At 40.0% G+C, this 22,818-nt stretch overlaps 2 protein-coding genes across 2 annotated transcripts; both read right to left on the reverse strand.

Annotated features, from left to right (window-relative positions):
- Positions 1–7,755: 7,755 nt before the first annotated feature.
- LOC143619014 (uncharacterized) lies at positions 7,756–9,183 on the reverse strand. Its single transcript, XM_077091070.1, has one exon. It carries the CDS (start codon positions 9,181–9,183, stop codon positions 7,756–7,758), a length of 1,428 nt encoding a protein of 475 aa, XP_076947185.1.
- A 6,702-nt stretch (positions 9,184–15,885) lies between these two features.
- On the reverse strand, positions 15,886–17,343 carry LOC143619106 (uncharacterized). The gene has a single exon (XM_077091144.1). It carries the CDS (start codon positions 17,335–17,337, stop codon positions 15,886–15,888), a length of 1,452 nt encoding a protein of 483 aa, XP_076947259.1. The 5' UTR covers positions 17,338–17,343.
- Between the last annotated feature and the right edge of the window lie 5,475 nt (positions 17,344–22,818).

The raw sequence follows: 22,818 nt of genomic DNA on the forward strand, positions 1-22,818 counted from the left end.
GTGAAGGAGCGAGCGGTGAAAAGAAGAAGCCCACCTTAGAGGAGATGATGGCACAGCAAATACAGATGCTATCCCAGCTCATGACACGAGAGGATTCCCGTTATAAAGAAACCCAAGAGAATTTCCGTGAGCACAAAACCTTCATGAAAAATTAGGGAGCATCGATTCAGAATCTAGAGCGGCAGATGGGGGAGATAGCTAGTCGTTTAAATGAGAGGCCGCCGAGTACACTTCCGAGCAATACCGAGCAAAACCCGAGAGGATTCGTGAAAGCTGTGATTACTAGGAGCGGTGCAGGGGCACGAGACGAGCCCGTGATTCAGGAGAGGTCCAGACGAGGAGTTTTCGAGTAGCCTGCAGTCGATGGAAAGGAGCAGGTGGATGAGGAGATTCAGATGGAGTCTCCGCCGGCCCAGGTGCATCAGAGGAGCAGCCCAGGGAGTTCAGCACAGGCCGAGAGACAGCAGTTACCGATCGAGCCACCGAGAGTCTACAAACCTAGAGTGCCATACCCCGGGAGACTCCATAGAGATAGAGATGAGGAGCATAACTCCAAATTCCTTGATCTTTTGAAGCAGCTTTACCTTAATATTCCATTTCTTGAGGCACTGACTCTGATGCTTGAAGTTCCTTAAGGATATTCTCTCGAATAAGGAGAAGTTAGCTGAGGTCGCTTCCATCCCTTTGAGTGCTAGTTGTTCTTCTGTCTTACAGAGGAAGTTACCAGAGAAGATGGCCGATCCAGGGAGTTTCACAATTCCCTGCATCTTGAGTGATGATACGGTGATTCATGCGCTGGCCTACCTTGAGGCCAGTATTAATCTTATGCCGTATTCCGTGTACAGCAAGCTGGGCTTAAGTGAACCGAGGCCTACCAGGATGAGTATCCAGCTTGCTGATCGTTCTGTGAAGTATCCACGTGGGATTGTTGAGAACATACTCGTTCGCATTGGTAAGTTCATCTTCCCGATGGACTTCGTTATTCTTGATATGAACGAGGATGATAATGTTCCACTCATTCTAGGCAGACCTTTTCTATCCACCGCGCATGCATTGATCGACGTTCGCGATGGCAAACTGATTCTTTGAGTCGGGGATGAGAACGTCACGTTTGACGTTCGACAGTCACCTAAGCATCCCAAATTGGCTGATGACTCCCTATACTTCACTGATACGATCATGACTCATGTGGGGGAGTTTTCCAGTGACCTCAGTGGAGCCTCTGCCTCAGACACACATATTTTAGATAGGGAGACTCCAGAGGTTGAGATGGTCGCCTTGACTGAACAACCCTTTGATGTTGACACTGAGTCGTCCTCCCTTGATTCTGAGTTATCTACCGGAGATCATCGTTTTCATCAGTTGTATGAGTTGGAGGAGTTACGGGACCATACTTACGCGCATTCATATCGTTATAAGCAGCGGGCGAAGGAATTGCAGGATCGTAAGTTGAAGGGTAATAAGCAGTTTAAGTGTGGGGATTTGGTCTTATTGTATAATTCCCGGTTGAGGTTATTCCCGGGAAAGTTGAGATCCCGTTGGTCAGGTCCATTTACGATTACTCAGGTTTTCCCGTATGGCACTGTTGAGATAAAAGATAAAGACGGGACGTTTAAGGTGAATGGTCATAGACTGAAGCACCACATTGGCGAGTCGATGACTGATCAGACGGTCGAGGTATTCTACCTTGACTCGCTCTCCGAGACGTAGACGTGTGGATGCATCACTCGGGAGACTGCCCGAGTTGTAGAGTTTGTATTCCTATTATTTGTGTGTGCTATCTGTTTCATTTGTTTTTGTCTATTTCAGGATGTTCCAAGATGAAACCGTTCGTACTTAATCTCCATTCGAGTCGGTCGATTTAAGGGGTGTTCTTTTATAAAAAAAAATACGGTTATTTCTTTATGTTTTTGTTTTCTGTGTACGCCGCTACATGCGAGCGAGTTTGAGTTTTGCAGGTTATATTATGTGTATGGTAGTTATGATGGCGTTGTGGAACAGGTTCTCCCGAGGTTGCGGCCGCGAATGAAATGCTATACAGTCGTTTGGTTACTACTCAGCTATTGAGGATTCTGCACACAAACCAGGGGAGTAACTCGTTCTTTGTTTTAGTCTTGTATACTTTATTTTATTTCTGTTTTATTTTTATTTTATTTTATTTCTTTTCCTTGTACTCATCGAGGACAATTTCGTTCTAAGTGTGGGGATGGGTTTATTTTACTTAGTTGTAGAAAATTTTTGGAAAAAAAAAATTTTAAAAATGTGAAAAAGATAGTCCCTTGAAATTTGTTTTCTCTACGTTAAACAGGAAATGATATCATTACCGAGTAGTGGTTATTTTATAAATTCTTGGTGTTTTCAAAATATATATATAATAAATAAGAACAGTGCCCATTAGACCCGCACGTAATGTACGGCAACCGAACGGTTTAGACTCAGTAATCGATGTGCTGGTAGGCTCAGCCTTTGAGAATGAAAGGGCGGTTTGGTTGTTGACCTAATTGAACCTTTTAAATGGCCTGACTTTAGTGGGAAACATCTTATGGGTTTTGTTTGTTTAACTAAACTCGTGAAGGACTAGAATGAAAAGCCGGGTCATACTCAAGCCTCGAGTAACATGATCGTCTGTATATTAGTTGTTTTATCTTTTGTATTTGTTTATATTCATGCAAAGCTATGTACTATGAGTATTCAAAAAAAAAGAAGCAAAAAGCCAGAAGGCAGAAAAAGAAAAAAAAAAGAATGCATTTGAAATTGCGTGCACTTGAAAGGGAGCTAGAGTTTATAGTTTGTATATGAGTCGAAATGTTTTGATAATGTGACAATAGGTTTAAGTCAAGTTGGGGTGACTCGGCCTGGTAAAACCATAATGGAATTGGTGAAGTGGCAGCAGGGCCTTTAGGTGTGGGTTCCACTTAGTCATACAAACTAATAGAATTGTCACGCCTTATTTGCCTCGGCAAGTATTGGGGGCATGGGTTTAAGTGGACAGCAATACCGGCAATCGACCTGATCTAGCTTATTAGGTGAAAGTTGGAAGAAATATTTGGGTAATGGGTCACTTGTTCTAATACTTTAAAAAGAAAAAAAAAATATATTAATAATAATCATAATAAATAAATAAATAAAACCAAGTGTTGTCGGTTGAACTCGGTTATGATCCTGTGTAGTATTCTTTTTCATGAACGAAAACGTCATAAGTGTGGGGATATTTGATATGTTGTAAAACATACTTATTTTTCGCGCCTTTTATCTATGTATTATATTATATTTTATGTGTTTTAACTTGTTTTATATAGGTTTTACATAGTTTTTATTATCTTGTAGGTTTTGGGTGAAACAAAGAAAGAAACCGAGCTTTTCGAGGAGCTTAAAGGACTTTTACGCATACGATTTCAAGACCAAGCTCAAAGCCCGGCCCATATGCATCATGAAAAGCCCAAGACTACATTATATTATAACATAAAAAAATAAAAAAGAACCCTAACAGCCCCAGGTCCGATCGGACTCAGCAGCAAGAAATAAAGAGGGAACAAAGTTTTGTGGAGCTAGGGTTGGAGCTTGTGGCGGCTAGGGAAGGAAGAAGGACACAAGCACAAGCCTCGGGGACGTTTTTCATCAGTTTACATCAGCCGGGAGCAGCCCATATTCACTCCATATCCTTTCTTTTACACATTGTTCATACACTTTGATATTCTTGCTTAATTGTTGAATTTGTTTTGCAATTACTTGAGAGATTGAATTGTTTATGATTAGAATTGATTATTGGACGATTGTTAAGATGATTGGTATGAGTTTTATGATGCTTTTAATGATTATTCATGGCTGTCCAAATATGATTAGAGGCTAAACTTGTTAGTTCTACCTAGGAATGATGATTATTGTTAGTGTTTGATGAGCTTGTTGGATTGTTTGATTAATAGACCTTAATTTGTTATTGTAAAGTTTGATTTAGACATGGAATAGGTTGTGTTTAAGGCCTGGAAATTTTGGTAATTAATTGCATAAACTCCTTGCGTTGGTTGATTAGTTTTGTATTGATCGATCGGTGCTTGTTTGATTCTAGACTTTGTGTTTAGGGTTTGTTTGCAGTAGGAACAACCGTAGGGTTTTGCTGCATGAATTTGTGGTTAAAGTACAACGGTTAGGCACCTTCTTAGAGACCAAGAGGTGATAAGAAGTTAGGGTTGTCTCATTGCCTTTGCATGCTAGAATAAGAATTGCGCGAGAGCGAGTTCGTTTCTTGTCAGGTTTAGGTGTTTTGAGCGACTAGTTGATCTATTTTGGTTTAAGTTGAATTGTTCCTCTATCCTTGGTTGTGTAGTATTCATTGCCATTAGGGTCGAGTGTTGGTGAGACCGAGAGGTGAGTCAACATTAGAACACGTTAGCAATTGTTTCCCGGTTTGGTTGTTTTAGTCGATTTTGAGTAGTTTAGGCTTGTTGAGTGAGACCGAGAGGTAATCCAGTGAGCCCGAGCGATCCTTAGTTGGGTCATCTTTACGGACCGGTGTCTTGAAGTCATTCAATCCATTAGCTTGTTAGGCCTACAGTTTGATTCAGACCTAGGTAGACGTTTTTCTCCATCCAAAGTTAATACAGTTAGTTTGTCATTAAGTTTTCTATTTTAGGTAACTTTTTTCAATCAGTCTAGTTAGTCCAGTTAAGTCGTTAAAAATCAAAAATCAATTAAATATTATTCCTAGGTAGGTCTTGTCTAGGGTTAGTGATCGTTAGCGTCCTTACGTGTCTATGTGTTCGATACTCGGACTTCCTAGGTCTATACTACTTGCGATCGGTACACTTGCCGGTTGTGTGTGGTTTAGGATTTTCGTTTTATAATTAAAGCTTAGTTGTGAGGGTCATTCTTTTAGACATATCTGACGCACACCAGTGGATTTAATTTTTAATTTTTAAATGTTAATATAATTGACATTTTTATTATTTTTTAATTTAACTACCCCCCCCCCTCCCTCCATCTTCTTCTCCATTAATTTTCTTGACGCACAAAAAATTTGATGAAGCTTGTTTTGAAGATTTTGGTAACCTATTGGAACACTTTAAAACTTGGTTACTATTATGTTCAGGAAGGGAAAGGATTTCATATTATCTTCATAAGAGAAAGGGGCACTCATGGGTATTACCCATGTACCGGCCAATCATACACCGTTATTTCATTTCTACCCTTAATTACCCACATACCCAAAAATAACTGGAAACACCCACCCATGAGTACCCTAAAACTTTTTTTGTTTTTTGTTAAAATTTAAAAATAAATAAAACAATTAAATTTAAATAAAATTAAAATTATTACATAATTGAAAACCGGAAAAATAATATATGACAATCAAAACAAAAAAAATAATAATAAAACACGAACATCTAAACAAGATGATTCTTCGGTCAATTATATTTTTCTGCAATTTCTCGTTTGTAATTTATAGCGATTTTCTTCACCTCGTCCTCTAGATGATCATGTGGCCGAGTATATGTCTTAAAGTCTATGTCATACATCCCTTTGGCTACACTCTCGCGTTGTTCCGCAATCAACGCTCTAGAATCCTCCACTTGTTGCTTTTTAGCATCCACCAAATCTTGAAGCATTGCTTCCTTTCTTAACATGTACGCATCTAGTTTGTCACCTGAGATCATCGTTTGAGAAATTTGCCATTAGGGTTTGAGTGAATAGAAATGGTGAAGGTTGAGTGAATAAAAATAATGAAATGTTTGAGTGAAAAAAAATGATGAAGAGTTAGTGGTATTTATATGTAATAAATTGAGTATTAATGGGTGTTTTAATTTTTTCAAAAATCTCCAACTGTTATATGTTTCGTGGTAAACCTTCGCCACAAATTGTAATTTGGCAAACTACCCACATAGTTAGGGGTGGGTTTACCATGTAGTAAACAACCCATAAACCTTACCCACACTAGTGTCCCTTCCCCTCTAAGTGCCTGATTTTTTTTTGTTGTTCACTGATGGGCTGCATGTCATTAATGTGGTGCTTGTTTTCATTGACCAAAATTTTAGCTCACTTTTAATATAAACTAGTTAATGTTATTCTTTGAGCGTCAATGGAACGCGTTAATTACATTACATGTTCGGATGCTTAGAATTTTAGCACAGAGAAGTCTTGGATACAAACACCAAGATACCATAGAGTACACCAAATTATATAGCAAAATAGTTACTCCTTAGAACTTTGAAAGCCAATGGCATGTGCATATATGAAAACCTAAAGAATGACATATGCTATATAATTTTTTTTTAAACGGCATGCTAATATTTCTTGAGTAGGTAAAAATAATAGAACCAGTTAACATTAATTTCTTGGTGGTGGAAAAATGGTTAGGGTGTAGAACATAAGATAAATGGTTCAATCTCTATCCCTGTAGAGTGTAACATTTAGTTGTTAAAAAATGTAACTTGTGTGAATCAATGTTGCTTGTTGTTCTTGTGTCACATATACCGAATTTAAATATATATTCCCAGATCAAAATAGAATGATCCAAACAATAAGACGGCCAATCTAAACAACAACAATATGAACTAGCTAATACCAGATTTAGTTCATAAATACGATGAATGGCAAGATAAAGAAAATCAACATAAAGTTTCATCAAGCGAAACAATGACGACGATGATTTAATGATTCTGAAGAGGAAAGCAATAATCTGATCTTGACCAATCCTAATATGAACAAAGAAGATGAAGACTTGTTCATTATTGAAGATGCGTGAATGTATGAATCGAAATAATTCTCCATATATCGCATCAAGTCGATCCACAACATCAGCCCAACTACGTACTGCTTAACAAACATCCCAAAATCCATATTTAACTCGACCCGTCCAAACATAAAAAACGAAAAATACCAACAATTAGAACCCACTTAACGTTTGATATTGAATTGAATTTAAAATACACATAATTCAACATCTTGAAAAAGCTTCCTACAACTAAGAGATAAAGCTTGAGTTACTAAAAACCAATTACAAAACTATGCATTTAAGCTTGAGTTATTAGTTGAGTAAATTGTTATAAAGTTATAAGTATCACTCACTTTCGTAAATAAATATTAGACAGGTCTACTCGAAACACGACATGAATTAATAAATATTGTCAGGTTAGGGTTCATCTATTAAACCCGCCAACCTAATATCCTTTAACCGGCACACGATTAACACCTCAAACTACCACCACATAGATACGCACTATGGCCACATAGCAACTAGGGAAACATGACATATATACCCAACAGACCATGATGGTCTTGAGCAAGACCATCAAAACCATTAAACTAATCAAAGTTCGTAAATTAGTTTTATAACGTCAATTTTGTAAATTAAGCTTCAATCGAACCAACTCCTATCATGTAGTTTAGTTTTTTTTTTAATTCACGGTGTGATTAAAATATTTATATAACTTTATTAATTAGTTTAACACATAACAATCGTTTTTTTTTTGTTTTTTTTTTTGTAGTTAAGAGAGGGATGACTACCAATAAGAATATTATACTAAAAAGAAGAAAAATGATAATTGCCAATAATTTGTTTTTATTGATAGAAAGAATAGCAAAAATGCTTAGTAAAACATAATTAATAAAGTTCAATATTTCATATTGAGACTTTATTAGCTCACAAATACAAATTGAATCAGAATGAATAACAATAAGTTGTTTTGAAAATAGACATTTAGAAGACAATGCCAAGTGGATCGTGTCTCATGAGTCTTCTTGGTAGAATGAGTTTGTGTTTTAATAATGTCTTGGTGGCGGTGGAGACTTATAGTAATATGCGGGAGGAGGAGTTGACTTTGATTGTGAATGTGGTGATTTATAGTGATATGAATGTGTTGGATATGGAGATGGTGGGGGAGGAGATTTGTAGATATAAGGAGGTGGTGGTGAAGGTGATGGTGGGGGAGGAGACTTGTAGACGTAAGGTGGTGGCGAAGGTGATGGTGGGGGAGGAGACTTGTAGACGTAAGGTGGTGGCGGGGATGGTGAAGGTGGTGGAGGAGACTTGAATACATATGGAGGCGGTGGAGATGGCGATGGTGGTGGAGGTGACTTGTACACATATGGAGGTGATGGGGATGGTGATGGTGGTGGAGGTGACTTGTATACATATGGAGGCAGTGGGGATGGAGATGGGGGAGGGGGAGACTTGTAGACGTATGGAGGCGGTGGTGATGGTGATGGAGGAGGTGGAGACTTGTACACATATGGAGGTGGTGGGGATGAAGACGGTGGAGGAGGTGACTTGTACACATATGGAGGTGGTGGAGATGGCGAAGGTGGTGGAGGTGACTTGTACACATATGGAGGTGGTGGGGATGGTGATGGTGGAGGTGGAGACTTTGGTGGAGGTGGAGACTTATAGACGTACGGTGGTGGTGGGTATGGAGATGGTGGAGGGGGAGACTTGTAAACATATGGAGGCGGTGGTGATGGTGATGGTGATGGAGGAGGTGGAGACTTATAAACATATGGAGGTGGTGGTGATGGTGACGGTGGAGGGGGAGACTTGTAGACGTATGGAGGTGGTGGGGATGGAGACGGCGGGGGTGGAGACTTGTAGACGTATGGAGGTGGTGGGGATGGTAATGGCGGTGGTGGAGACTTGTAAACGTATGGAGGTGGCGGTGATGGTGAGGGCGGTGGGGGAGACTTGTAGACATATGGAGGTGGCAGTGATGGTGAGGGTGGAGGCGGAGACTTATACACATATGGAGGTGGTGGTGAAGGCGATGGTGGAGGCGAAGACTTGTAAATATAAGGAGGTGGTGGGGACGGTGATGGAGGGGGTGGAGACTTGTACATATAAGGAGGTGGTGGGGACGGTGATGGAGGGGGTGGAGACTTATAGACATATAGAGGTGGTGGGGAAGGTGACGGACGTGGTGGAGACTTATACACGTATGGGGGTGGCGGTGATGGTAATGGAGGAGGAGGAGACTTGTGAAGATATGGCAAATGCGGCCATGTGTGTTTTACTGGTGGTGGTGGAGACTTGTAAACATAATGTGACTTCGGCCAAATATGCTTTACCGATGGTAATTTCCAGCCATTAGACCGTGGAGAGTTATAACCATAGGGCTTATCGGCAATAACAACGGTGGCTAATAAAACCAAAGCATACATAAGTTGAGGCCAATGCCTCAACACCCTAAGGCTTCCCATAGTAAGTGTTGTTCCTATAGAAAACCAAGATTTTTATTTGTGTGTTTAAGTGGTTTGATCACCCCCTTTTTATAGCAATCTTCCACATTATTTTAATACATAAAACAGGCTGTAACAATCCTATCTAATTAGCAAGGATTCATATTGTTTACTTGGTGTTTTTTCTATAAACAAAAAAAAGATGTCTTTGAGGAAGTCTAACAGTAGTTGGTGAGTGACAGTAGGACAAATGGTTTTGTTTTTTTTATTTAACAACGCGTTCGGGATAATTAGTCCATAGCCTGGGATTTGAATTTTACTTTTATTACATCATTGAAATAAAATAATTTTTGACAGATTAACCAGCCGATGGTACGCCGATTATAACTTGTTCCACATAAAAACGATGAACTCCAACTTTCCTAATTATGGATCATGTGGGTAATCATATGTTCGAGTCGAACATGGATTCCATCCGTAACCTACTAGTACTTACCGATTGTTATAGATTGTTTTACCTCGTTTATATTTTCTTTTCTTTTTTTGTTTTCATCATGATATGACAGAATTACACAGATAATTTTTAAAAGAGAACTTTTTTATGAAACTGCTGAGTTTAATAGCAACGCTTTCTTGTACAATAACTATCAACGAAGAATAAAATATACATAGACAAAACTCATTTATTTATAGAACCTATACATGTGTAGGTTATTTGTATTTTCTTCACTTTTTTTTTTGCTTCAACACGTCTATTCACACATTTATAGATACGTGTAAATGAAACATAAGTATGCATATTTCATAATCCCTACACGTATCTATACATGTGTGAATAAACGTGTTGAGGTAAAAAAAAGTGAAGAAAATAGTGTAATTTTTTTTTCTTGCATAACGTAACATTTGTATGTAAAATGTTTAAAAATTTAAACAATTCTATGAAATTATAAACAATTTATGTTTCTTCCTTTTCTTCTCGTAATTTAATCTAATGTAACGAACCTCCTCCAGACTCCAACTTAACAACTTAGATATATCCAACAGAGGTGTTTAAAGCAAGGTTGCAAAAGTCCTTAGGCGGACCCTAGGCGGCCGAATGGGGAGTTGGATGTACTTGAAGTACTCGGAGAGTATTAGGACATGTTAAATATAAAGAAAATTCATTTTTGGATATTATACATATGTCAACCATCATAAGTTTACTATTATTTATAACAAAATAGGTGAATATCAATATAAATCACAGAAATACATTTTGAAATAATAAATTATTCTAAAATTGTTAATCATTAATTAAAAAAAATGATATTTGCTCTTTAATATTATAGAAATACGAAAAATATTTTATTTGTTTTAAGTCAAATTCGGCCCAAGTTTATCGACTAGATGCGATTTTGACTAAGGTTGACCATATTTGATCGATTCTTAGTAACTAGGCGGACTTAAATAAACTCGCCTCGGCGACATACTTTGTAGCGATTACTCGAAGAGTACTTGGCCACTCGGAGAGTACTCGGCCTTGGAAACCTACTTTTACAACATTGGTTTAGAGTCGGATATCCGGAGGGTAATATTTGATCTCTTATGGTTCATAGATTATTTAGCATTATATTGACGACGGTGACGGTGACGGTGACGGTGGCATGCATATTGTTTAGGAGACTTGTAGACAAATTAATGGAGGTGGTGGAGGAGTGTTGTACATGTACGGATGCAAAGTTTAGGTTTAAGTCAAATAGACGAAAACATATAGTAGATATTGTTATGAAAGAAACGAGTTAAAATATAATAATATATGCCCACTTGATATATACAAATTTAACAAGTTGGTGCTGGCTTCCACAAACTATGATGTCAAAGAGCTATATAATAGCCTAATAAACAAAGAGGATTTTGACTTTCTAAAAATTAACCTTTTCATACAAATGATTGTTAGATGCCTAATAAACAAAGAGAATTTTGACTTTCTAAAAATTAACCTTTTCATACAAATGATTGTTAGGCTGAGGGGTGTGGAGCGCGAGAAAGGGCGCGTGAGGCCATCCGCTCGCGCCCACCACACCACCGAGGCGCGAGAGGGGCGCGAGCGCGGATTTCCAGGCGAGCGCAAGGGTGATCGTGGGAGAAGAGAGAGGAAAAGCTGGTGGGCCCACCCAAAAGAGCCGTTGAGCTCGGTTTTTTTTTTAAAAAAACCTTTTTACAAAATCCTATATAATACCCCTAAATCAACCCATTTTAACCATATCAAACACAACTTCAATCTCCAAACTCATATATAATATCCCAAACTCCTTTATAAAACCCAAAATTTTTTTCCTATATATAACCCATTTCATATAAATCAATTACCACAACTTCAAAAAAAAATCCAAAAACAACCCATCGTCCCAAATTTTTTTTTTAAAAATAATGTCGTCGTACTCGTCTGATTCCGACTCCTCCGAAGAGGATGATTTGCTTCTTCATGTAGGGGGAGTTTTGACCGCAACCGTGGTCAATCTCTTGCAAAATCAAGCCCATCAACCCCGACTCCCGAGGGTTAGAGCACCACCTCGTGATCGTGATCGATCGGGTGCTAACGATACTTTGATGAGGCATTATTTTAGCCCTCAACCGGTATACGCGGAGTCGGATTTTCGAACTCGTTTTCGAATGAGCAGGCAATTGTTCACGCGTATAGCGAGTGATTTAGAGGCACGGTATCCCTTTTTTCAACAAAGGGAGGATGCTAGGGGTCTTCCCGGTTTTACCCCTCTTCAAAAATGCACGGCTGCTATCCGTCAATTAGCGTACGGTATCTCGTCGGACGCTTTGGATGAGTATTTACAGATGTCGAAAAGGGTTGCACGTGAATCCCTTCATTTTTTCTGCCAAGGTAAAAAACATTAATTTTACTTTTTATTAAATATTTATTACATTTTGTAATATATATTGTACGTAGGAGTCATATCGACTTACGCTCGGAGATATCTGCGTAAACCTACAACGTATGACATCCAACGCATATATGAGGTGCACGCAGAAAAACATGGTTTTCCTGGGATGCTAGGTAGCATCGATTGTACGCATGTTGGATGGGCTATGTGTCCAACGGCCTGGCGAGGTCAGTTCCACCGTGGTGATCATGAAGGGCCGACCCTCATACTTGAGGCGGTGGTGTCACATGATCTTTGGTTTTGGCATGCTTTTTTTGGTGTTGCTGGGTCAAATAACGACCTTAATGTTATCGATCAGTCACATTTGATCAACGACCTTATCAACGGGGTTGAACCACCTCAATCTTTTCTTGCAAATGGAGAACTCTTCAAGTACGGGTACTATCTGGTCGATGGTATTTACAACGAATGGGCTGTGTTAGTTCAAGCTTTTACAGATCCAATCGCCGACAAACGGAAGTATTTTACGAAGAAGCAAGAGTCTGCTAGAAAAGATATTGAAAGAGCTTTTGGAGCTATAAAAAAACAATATTATGTTCTGGCGAACCCGATACGTTATTGGACTCGGGAGAGGATAATGGACGTCGTCTACACGTGTCTTATCCTACACAACATGACGTTAGAAGACGAGGGCAAAGCTATATGCCAAAACTACCAAGGTGACATTCCGCCACAACCGTCCACAATCAGTGATCAACAAAAACTTCATAACATAGCAAATATCAAGAGCCGTGAGATACACGGGGATCTTCAACATGAGTTGGTTGAACATTTGTGGGCGAGGCGACCAGATGATCTTGTATTAGATTAGTTTTATTATTAAATATTATTGTTTGTTTAATTTTTAGTATGTTTTTTTTTATTATGAATTTTCAAAAAAATGTGTGTTTTTTTAAATAATTTCTTGTTTTTATAATAATACGTTTTTTTAATACATTTATAAAAAAATAAAAAAATAAACCGCTCGCGCCCCCTCTCGCGCCCCTCCACACCAGGGCCAGGGGCGCGAGCACCACAACCAACGCCCATCTTATCAAGTTTCTCTCTCTGCCACACGTCACAATATTATTGGCTGGAGCCCCCACTCGCGCCCCCCACACCCCTCAGCCTTAGATGCATGATTTTAGGATTAGTAATAATACCAATAATTAATAAACAAAAACTTGGTTGTCCACAACATATTCTTTAAAAGTATAAACTGAACTCAACGATAGCCGCATTGTTGGAAATTCCGGCCCAAGAAACAAGAACACGAACATAAAATTTTATCTCAACCAAAAACCTTTTTAATTATTTATTATTATTCACACTTGAACATAAATTGCATATCCTTAATCATCTATTTATACTAATTAATTTCCTGAACATACTATGACTCTAACTCCTATACTTTCTTAAATAACTCTAGAAATCACTTGTATTTATTATAAGTTGCGGGGGGGGGGGGGGGTTGCGTGTTTTAGGTTTAAAATCTGAGAAGAATCACAAAATTGGAGCTAGAAACAAGGATTCAAAGGTTCAATAATTAGTATTTTGGTAAAAAAGAAAAAAAGGAAGTTTAAGATATGATACATTGACCTAATTAATTAATCTTGTATGTTGTATCAATGAGTTTTTGTGGGTTATCATGAACTTGTTGATCTGTTAAGATAATATTTTGCTATGTTTTAACTGTAAAGATTGAATTTAGAAATAAAGTAATCAGGCTAGAAGACTATCGGTCAAGTGGGTTAATTTGTCTTCCACAAAAGGTGAGTGTTTAATCTCTCAACTCCTATAGATAGCATTATGTTTCATTACCTTCTATGCAAGCATTTACCTTCGCCGTTCAGAAGAAAATACAAGATTTGTTTTAACATATTATATTCGAATACAAATACTTGCCCATGTGTCAAAGGTAAGAGAAGGAAAGAACATATATATAATTAAAAGCCAACTTGACGTTTGATTCTTCATGTTTTTACACTAAGTTTTAAATAAAGTTTTAGTTTAGTTCATTAGTGTTTTGTCATATATATTTCTAGCATGTATCTTTTGATCCATAGAGTTTTTTTACCACCTAAATTACAAATATTTACCTTTTTACTCCACAATTTTGATAATATAACTTTTGTTCTTTCAACTTTTATCATTATACTTTTCGTCTTATAACTTTTGTCACAAAACTCTCACATTTTAAGTTATGCCACAAAACATTACACTTAATTTTATAATAAATTTTTTAGACTTTCAACTCGATCTGGTCACAAAACTTTTACCTTAACTTAGACTTTTTTACAGAACTAATATAGGTTAAGAAATTCTTTTCACAACTAAGCATGGGTTTGAAAATTTTTCAAAATTAATGCAATTTCCATTAGTAATGGTAACTTGAAGAAACCCTATAGGGTTAGTCAGGGAATGTAAGGGAATGTAAGACTTAAATTATTGAGAATGTATAAGTTGCCGTTACTAACGGCAACTTCTACCATGTTTTTGTCAAGTTGCCATTACTAATGACAACATGTAAAGAAAATTACAAAATATGTTAATATTTTCTAAATGCAATGTGAGCATGGTTATTGACTATGCTCCACGAAGTGAATTTTGAGTTACTCAAGTTAATTGAAAACGTACTGATTTTCATGTTTGTTCATAGTCTTGACATAAAAAAAATAAAATAAAAACAAAGCAAGTTTCAAAATTAATTCACATTACTAGTGAGAGTAGGGGGTTCAAACCTCACTATCACCAATTTATATGGGAAATATGAGGGATGACCCTAGCTTGTCAGGTTCGAGTCCTGATCTCACCCAGTTTTGCCGGCTCCTCGCTGTCGTGGCGTTTGGCAGGCGTGGGGGTCGGGTTTTATCAGGGGAATCCCTCAATAGGTGGACCGCTAGGGGCTCCGTCCGTCCGGGCTCGTGGCCGCTCAGGCTACCTTTAGCCAATGGGGGCCGCGTACGGAGTACCCGACGTTACTTAGTTGGTCGTTCAAAAAAAAAACTTTTAAAAATAACGGTCTCCTATCAATCTACTTATATTATAATAACTAAACATAATTAAAAGGATGTATGTATTATATTAGAAGGTTAAAAAATACATGCATGCATCTTTAGCTACTGACATTCATCTTATTTATTGTTTCAAACAAACACCCGTGAATTAAAGCAAATAAGTGATATTAGAAGTTTCCATTGTTAACGACAATCTGTCATAAGTTTCCATTGCTAATGTCAACTTTTCAGAAGTTGCCATTAGTAATGGCAACTTGACAAAAACATGGCAGAAGTTGCCGTTAGTAACGACAACTTATACATTCCCAATAATTTAAGTCTTACATTCCTTTACATTCCCTGGCTAACCCTATAGGGTTTCTTTAAGTTGCCATTACTAATAGAGATTTCATTAATTTTGAAAAATTTCAAACCCATGCTTAGTTGTGAAAAGAATTTCTTAAACGATATTAGTTCTGTAAATAATTCCTTAACTTAGCAAACAAAGTCAAAAATTTCCCAACAAAGTTCCGGCCGCACCCCGCCGCAAAGCGGGGTAGCTTTCGAACATGTAACACTTTTTGCATTCCGCACGGGTACAAACACTTGTTTTTTTAAAAGAGATAAATAATAATAATAAATACAAAATAATAAAGGACATTTCATGTTATAAACTCAATAACTCACAAATACAAATTGATCTAAGAATGAACGCCGAAAGCAAAAAAAGTTGTACTGAAAAAAAAAACATCTGGAAGGTCATGCAATGTGTGAGTCATATCTCAATCTTCTTGGTTGAGTAAGTTTGTGCTTTAATAATGTCTTGGCGGTGGAGGAGAATTATAGTAATACACCCCAGGTGGGGGTAACTTGGATGGTGAATGGGGAGATTTGTAGTAATGCGGATGTTGGGGTACACGAGATGGTGGGGGAGGAGACTTGTAGATATAATGCAGTGGCGGAGATGGTGATGATGGAGGTGGAGACTTGTAGATATAAGGAGTTGGTGGTGATGGTGATGGTGGGGGAGGAGACTTGTATAGATATGGAGGAGGGGGAGATGATGAAGGATGAGGTGGCGATTTATATATAAAAGGAGGTGGTGGAGAATGTGATGGTGGAGGGGGTGACTTATACACGTACGGAGGTGGTGGAGAAGGTGATGGTGGAGGGGGTGACTTGTAAACGTACGGAGGTGGTGGAGAAGGTGATGGTGGAGGGGGTGACTTGTACACGTACGGAGGTGGTGGGGAAGGTGATGGTGGAGGGGGTGACTTATACACGTAAGGAGGTGGTGGGGACGGTGATGGTGGAGGAGGAGACTTGTAGACGTAAGGAGGCGGTGGGAATGGTGAAGGTGGTGGGGGAGACTTGTAGACGTAAGGAGGTGGTGGGAATGGTGAAGGTGGTGGGGGAGACTTGTAGACGTAAGGAGGTGGTGGGAATGGTGAAGGTGGTGGGGACGGTGATGGTGGAGGGGGAGATTTATAGACGTATGGTCGTGGTGGGGATGGAGATGGTGGAGGGGGAGACTTGTACATATATGGAGGTGGTGGCGAGGGTGATGGTGTAGGGGGAGACTTGTCGACATATGGAGGCGGTGGGGATGGTGATGGCAGGGGTGGAGACTTGTTGACGTATGGAGGTGGTAGGGATGGTGATGGCGGAGGAGGAGACTTGTAGACGTATGGAGGCGGTGGTGATGGTGAGGGCGGAGGAGGAGACTTATTCACATATGGAGGTGGTGGTGAAGGCGATGGTGGAGGCGGAGACTTGTAAATATAAGGAGGTGGTGGGGATGGTGATGGAGGGGGCGGAGACTTGTACATATAAGGAGGTGGTAGGGATGGTGACAGCGGTGATGGAGACTTATAGACATATAGAGGTGGTGGGGAAGGCGACGGAGGTGGTGGAGACTTGTACACGTATGGGGATGGTGGTGATGGTGACGGAGGAGGTGGAGACTTGTAAACATATGGGGGTGGTGGTGATGGTGATGGAGGAGGAGGAGACTTGTAGATATACGTCGGTGGAGGAGACTTGTGAAGATATGGCAAATGCGGCCATGTGTGTTTTACTGGTGGTGGTGGAGACTTGTAAACATAATGTGACTTCGGCCAAGTATGTGTTACCGGTGGCAATTTCCAACCGTTAGACCGTGGAGAGTTATAACCATGAGGCTTATCGGCAATAACAATGGTGGCTAATAAGACCAAAGCATACATAAGTTGAAGCCAATGCCTCAACACCCCAAGGCTTCCCATATTAAGTGTTCTTCCTATTGAAAACCAAGATTTTTATTTGTGTGTTTTAAGTGGTTCGATTACCACCTCTTTATAGCAATCTTCTACATTATTTTAATATATAAAACAGATTGTAATTACATTATTTAATTTAGCAATATGCTATTTCTTTCTGTAAACTATTAAGAAGATGTCTCTTTGACGTAGTCAAGAGTAGTTGGTGAGGGTAATTAATCTCTAACCGTAACAATGTAAATCTTAAGTATCACTTCTTAATGGTAAATATGCATTACTCTAGGGTTATGGAGGATAACAGGCTGACCTTCCCTAGTGCTCACATCAACGGGAAGGTTTGCACCTTGATGTCTGTAACATCTGCCCGAATCCGACCCGACCCAGGTACCCGTTTCCCTTATCCGATCTCTTTCTTTTATGATTTAATATTTATTTATACTTATATTTTACTTTTAATAATAATAATATATTTTCCTTTCCGCCTCTTTCTCTCTCTTTCTTTCCGCCGTCCCGTCCCTCTTCCTTCTCTCTTTCCGCCTTCTTTTCCCTCTTGTCGCCGTCCCGCCCTTAAGCCTTGTTTCCCTCTTTCTTCCAACTCTTTGCTTGTCCTTTGTTCCTTCCCGCCTAAGGTTGTCTGCGCAGCTCCACGCGCCAGACTCCTTACAAGGAAGCCTGCGTGAAGACCAGTTGTTCCTGCGATACGCGAGGCGAACTGTTCTCGCAGCGCGCTAAGAATTGTAGTTCTTCTCGCAGCGCGCTAAGAACGGTAGTTCTTCCCGCGACGCGCTAAGAATTGTAGTTCTCGCAGCGCGCTAAGAACGGTAGTTCTTCCCGCGACGCGCTAAGAATTGTAGTTCTTCTCGCAGCACGCTAAGAGTGGTAGTTCTTCCCGCGACGCGCTAAGGATCGTTCTGTCTGCCTTCGCCCTCGCGCGTGCGCTCCAGCCTTCTCGCGCTAAACCCTGTGAGTTTTCTTCTGTTTAATCTAGCCGTTTGCTTTTGTGATGTCCTATCTCCTGTGTTGTTGACCTGACCTATCTTATGTCTGAAAAGTTACTTTCGGCGCAGCATGCGCACCAACCCCATTGGTTGACAGAAAAAGTGACTGGCATTATCTTTTGAGATCTGCTTTTCCATGCCTGACCAGTACCTTTATCTGACCCGCCCATGCCTGTTTACTGTTCCCTGTCAGCTTTATCTTGCCCCCTGCAGCTGCCATATCTTTTGATATCTTTTGCTTTTGGACTCTTTTGCTTTTTGAGATCTTTTCCCCTTTTCTAGGGATTGTGTTCCCTAGGGTTTCTCTATAAATAATAATGTTATTTTTCTTAACACATCACACACAAAGCACTTAAACTCTCCTATTCTCTCATGTTCTTCCTTGCTCTCTGCCGTTGATCCTCTGTCGCCTCTCTCTCTCTGCCTCCGTCTTCCTCCCTGTTCTGCCCTGCTTTTCTGGTAATATATAATATATAATAATTTACTTATTAATTATGCTAACTTGTAATCAAGACTTAAAACAAATCATTAAAACAATAATCTTGTTTATAGGTTAACTTGTGCTTGTTTAAAGTTGGTTCTTGCTTTATCTTACACCGCATCGTTTATCAAGTGAGTAATCTCGTATCTAATCCCTTTTTATTTTTAATGTTTTGGGATGTTCATGTGTTCATACAAACTTAGAGTCTTAAACTTGTTTATGAACTTTAGTCGCGCAGTATCCCATGTGTTGAGGACGTTTACTTGGCTGTTTATTTGTATGTGTGTATCATTAACCGCTTTGTTCGGCCTATTCCGCAGTTTTCATGGATCCATTAGATGAACACGGGAGACCTATCGTTTACGGTTTTCTTTGTTTACACTTGCACAGATGTTTTCTTGTTTTTGTGCTCATTTGGGAGCACGGATTGAACTATGAGCTATGATCTATTTAGGCTTGATCACAATCTGATTACACCCTTGTTAAACACCAGACATACACGTGTTGCGTGCAGATTTATTGTTATCTATTATCTATTAAACTTGATTTCTCACCAACACGCAAGTGTTTGACGTTTATTTTAACACATGTTCAGGTTTGCAGTAGCTGTTTTGGAGCTTGTGGACACGTAGGAAGTTTTCTTTATTTTGGACCTAGATTAAAATGTATCAAGACAAGTTATTGCTGTTCGAATATTATGATTTATAATATATTGATTTATGATGATTTATGTTATCTTATGTTTACTTTGCGCGTGCGCGAATGAATGTATTTATTAAATATTGACACCCAATAGTGTCACGAGTAATGAAACAATATGTGGCGCCCCGATGTATAATCCGCCTTTGGTCGGGGTGTTACAGATTGGTATCAGAGCTCGTTGACTTTAGGATAGGTGGTTAGACGTAACGGCCTAGAATACCTAAGAGTCCCTTCTCGCGCATGAGAGAAATCTCATGTTTGCACGCTTATTGTTAATTACTCGTTGTTTATAAATATGCTCGCGCTTGCGCAGTATATGATTTTATGTTTTATTCCGCGATATTTCGATTTTTGTTGAATTTCGATTTTTATTGATTTTACTTACATACTCGATTGTTGGATTTGAAAATCCGAAAAGTCATGGTGATACATGAATAGTTGATTTTCAATTTCCATTTAGGATTATGTTCTGAGGTTGGAGACTTGAAAAGTCATGGTGATACATGAATTGTCAATCTCCAATACTCATTTTCTTGTATATTTTATATTGAGGATTGAAAAGTCATGGTGATACATGAATTGTCAATCTCCAATACTCATTTTCTTGTATATTTTATATTGAGGATTGAAAAGTCATGGTGATACATGAATCGTCAATCTCCAATACTCGTTTGCTCGTATATTTTAAATTGGGAATTCGGAAAGTCATGGTGATACATGAATTGTCGATTCTTGATTCGAATTTGTTACCTTTATTAAGTCTGCATTTAGGGTCATTTATTTTACTTTAACTTTCGACAGTAACTAACTTCGCGAAACAAGCTTTACGATGACATACTTTGCGCTAAAACCAAGATATTAACTAAAATTAAAACCTTTATAGAATGCCTCCGCTATCAGCTCGCCATCTTAGGAAGAAGGAAGCCTCGCGCAGACGTTCGCTGCAACGTTCCCAGGAAATGGCCGCCGCAATAGCCCAAGCCTTAAACCAAAACAATGCTAACACCTCTGGTTACAACATTAAGTCCTTTAACGCGGGTAACCCTCCAAAGTTCACAGGGCTTGAAGGAGCCACTGTGATGCTCCAATGGCTCGAGAAGATTGAAAACACTTTCCTCCACACCCAATGCCCTCTAGACAGACGAACCCTATATGCTTCCAGTGTCCTGGAATCTAGAGCGCTTACTTGGTGGAATGGAGTAGCTCATGCGCGTGGCGCAGAAGCTGCTTCTAGCATGACATGGGAGGAATTCAAGGAAATTCTGACGCGAGAATTCTGCCCTCCCAACGAAGTTAAGCGCCTGGAGGAAGAATTTTGGAATCTTAAGCAATATAGCGGTGAATTGCGCGAGTACGCGACGCGCTTCCATGAACTAAGCCTGCTTGTCCCTCACCTTGTTACCCCTTCCCGCCGAGCCATAGAGAAATTCCTTGGGGGTCTCCCCATGGAAATTCAAGATTCTGTATGGGCCAGAAACCCAGTAACCCTCTCTGACGCCATCGAGTTGGCCGCTGTGCTCAGCGACAACCATGTCAGAGCAGGAACCCTGTTCCTGCGGGGATCTGAGAAGACCAAACTCACCAAGACTGTTCCTGAACCAACAGAAACCAAACCTGAACCCTCAAACCGTAACAACCTCAAGCGCAGGCGCAAGGCCTATGCGCTTACCAACCCGCCCATTGTCCAGCAACCCATCTACCAACCTCCAGTTTACGCGCCTAACCCACTGTCAACCTACCCAACACCTCCTGTAGTCCCCAACTATGCCTTAACCAATCCCGCACTCCCTGCCCCGCCACCTAAGAAACCTTACACAGGAACCCAACCCTTTTGCCCAACCTGTAGACTTCACCACCCAACCCAAACCCCGTGTCGACAATGTAACCGATGTGGCCGCGTTGGTCACTCTGCCGAATACTGTAGAGTCCCTCCCGCCAACCCAATTACGCAAACACCACCAGTCTACCCGCAGAACCCACAACCAACCTACCAAAACCCACGACCCAGATCGTGCTATAACTGCGGTGATCCCAGTCATTTCCGGAACGCGTGCCCGAGACTACAAGTTCAGATTACGCAAGCGAATCCGGTGAACCAGATTTCGAACCAAGTGACACGCGGACGAGCTTTTAACATAACCGCGCACCAAGCGCAAGCGAATAATGACGTAGTTAATGGTACATTTTTGCTTAACGGATTTTATGCTTCTGTACTTTTTGATACTGGCGCCGATCGAAGTTTTATTTCTCGCGCGTTTGAGCAGAAGCTTGCGCGACCGCGCAACGATTTAAAAGAAAATTTTTCAGTTGAATTGGCTAATGGCGAAACTGTTTTAATTAACTCAGTGATTAAAGATTGCACGCTTAACCTTAACGAAAACGATTTTCTGATCGACCTCATCCCCATGCCTCTTGGAAGCTTTGATGTTATTATTGGTATGGACTGGCTCTCGAAGAATCGCGCCGAAGTTATTTGCGCCAAGAAGTTGATTCGCATTCCTCGAGAAAGCGGTGATCTTCACATTTACGGCGAGAAACCCTCCAGTGGTCTTAAACTTATGTCTTGCGCCGAAGCCCGAAGGCTCATGCGGAAGAAGTGTATTGCATTTTTAGCCCATGTGGTCAAACCTGCTGAAGAAAAGAAGAAGCTTCGCGATATCCCTGTTGTGCGTGATTTCCCTGAAGTTTTTCCTGATGATCTTCCTGGTATCCCTCCCGCTCGTGAAGTCGAGTTTCGTATTGATCTTGTCCCTGGTGCTTCCCCCGTAGCTAAATCTCCTTACCGTCTTGCGCCCGCTGAGATGCAAGAATTGGCAAGCCAACTTCAAGAGTTGACTGCTAAAGGATTCATTCGCCCTAGCTCTTCGCCCTGGGGTGCTCCGGTGTTGTTCGTTAAAAAGAAAGATGGATCGTTTCGCATGTGTATTGATTACCACGAGTTAAACAAACTCACCATTAAAAACCGGTATCCCTTACCGCGTATTGACGACCTCTTTGATCAACTCCAAGGTGCCTCTTGTTTCTCGAAGATTGATCTCCGCTCTGGCTATCACCAGTTGCGCATCCGCGATGAAGATGTTCCGAAGACTGCTTTTCGAACTCGTTATGGCCATTTTGAATTCTTGGTCATGTCCTTCGGTTTAACCAACGCACCCGCCGTTTTCATGGATCTAATGAATCGGGTGTGTAGGCCTTTCTTGGATAAATTCGTGATTGTGTTTATCGATGACGTTCTGATTTATTCTAAGACCAAGGCCGAGCATGAGCAACATCTTCGGTTGGTATTGCAAAAGCTTCGAACCGAGC

The sequence above is a fragment of the Bidens hawaiensis genome, unplaced genomic scaffold, assembly GCF_021521415.1.
Source record: "Bidens hawaiensis isolate Kalapana, Puna unplaced genomic scaffold, B.hawaiensis_p1.1 tig00000055_1, whole genome shotgun sequence".
NCBI lineage: Eukaryota > Viridiplantae > Streptophyta > Magnoliopsida > Asterales > Asteraceae > Bidens > Bidens hawaiensis.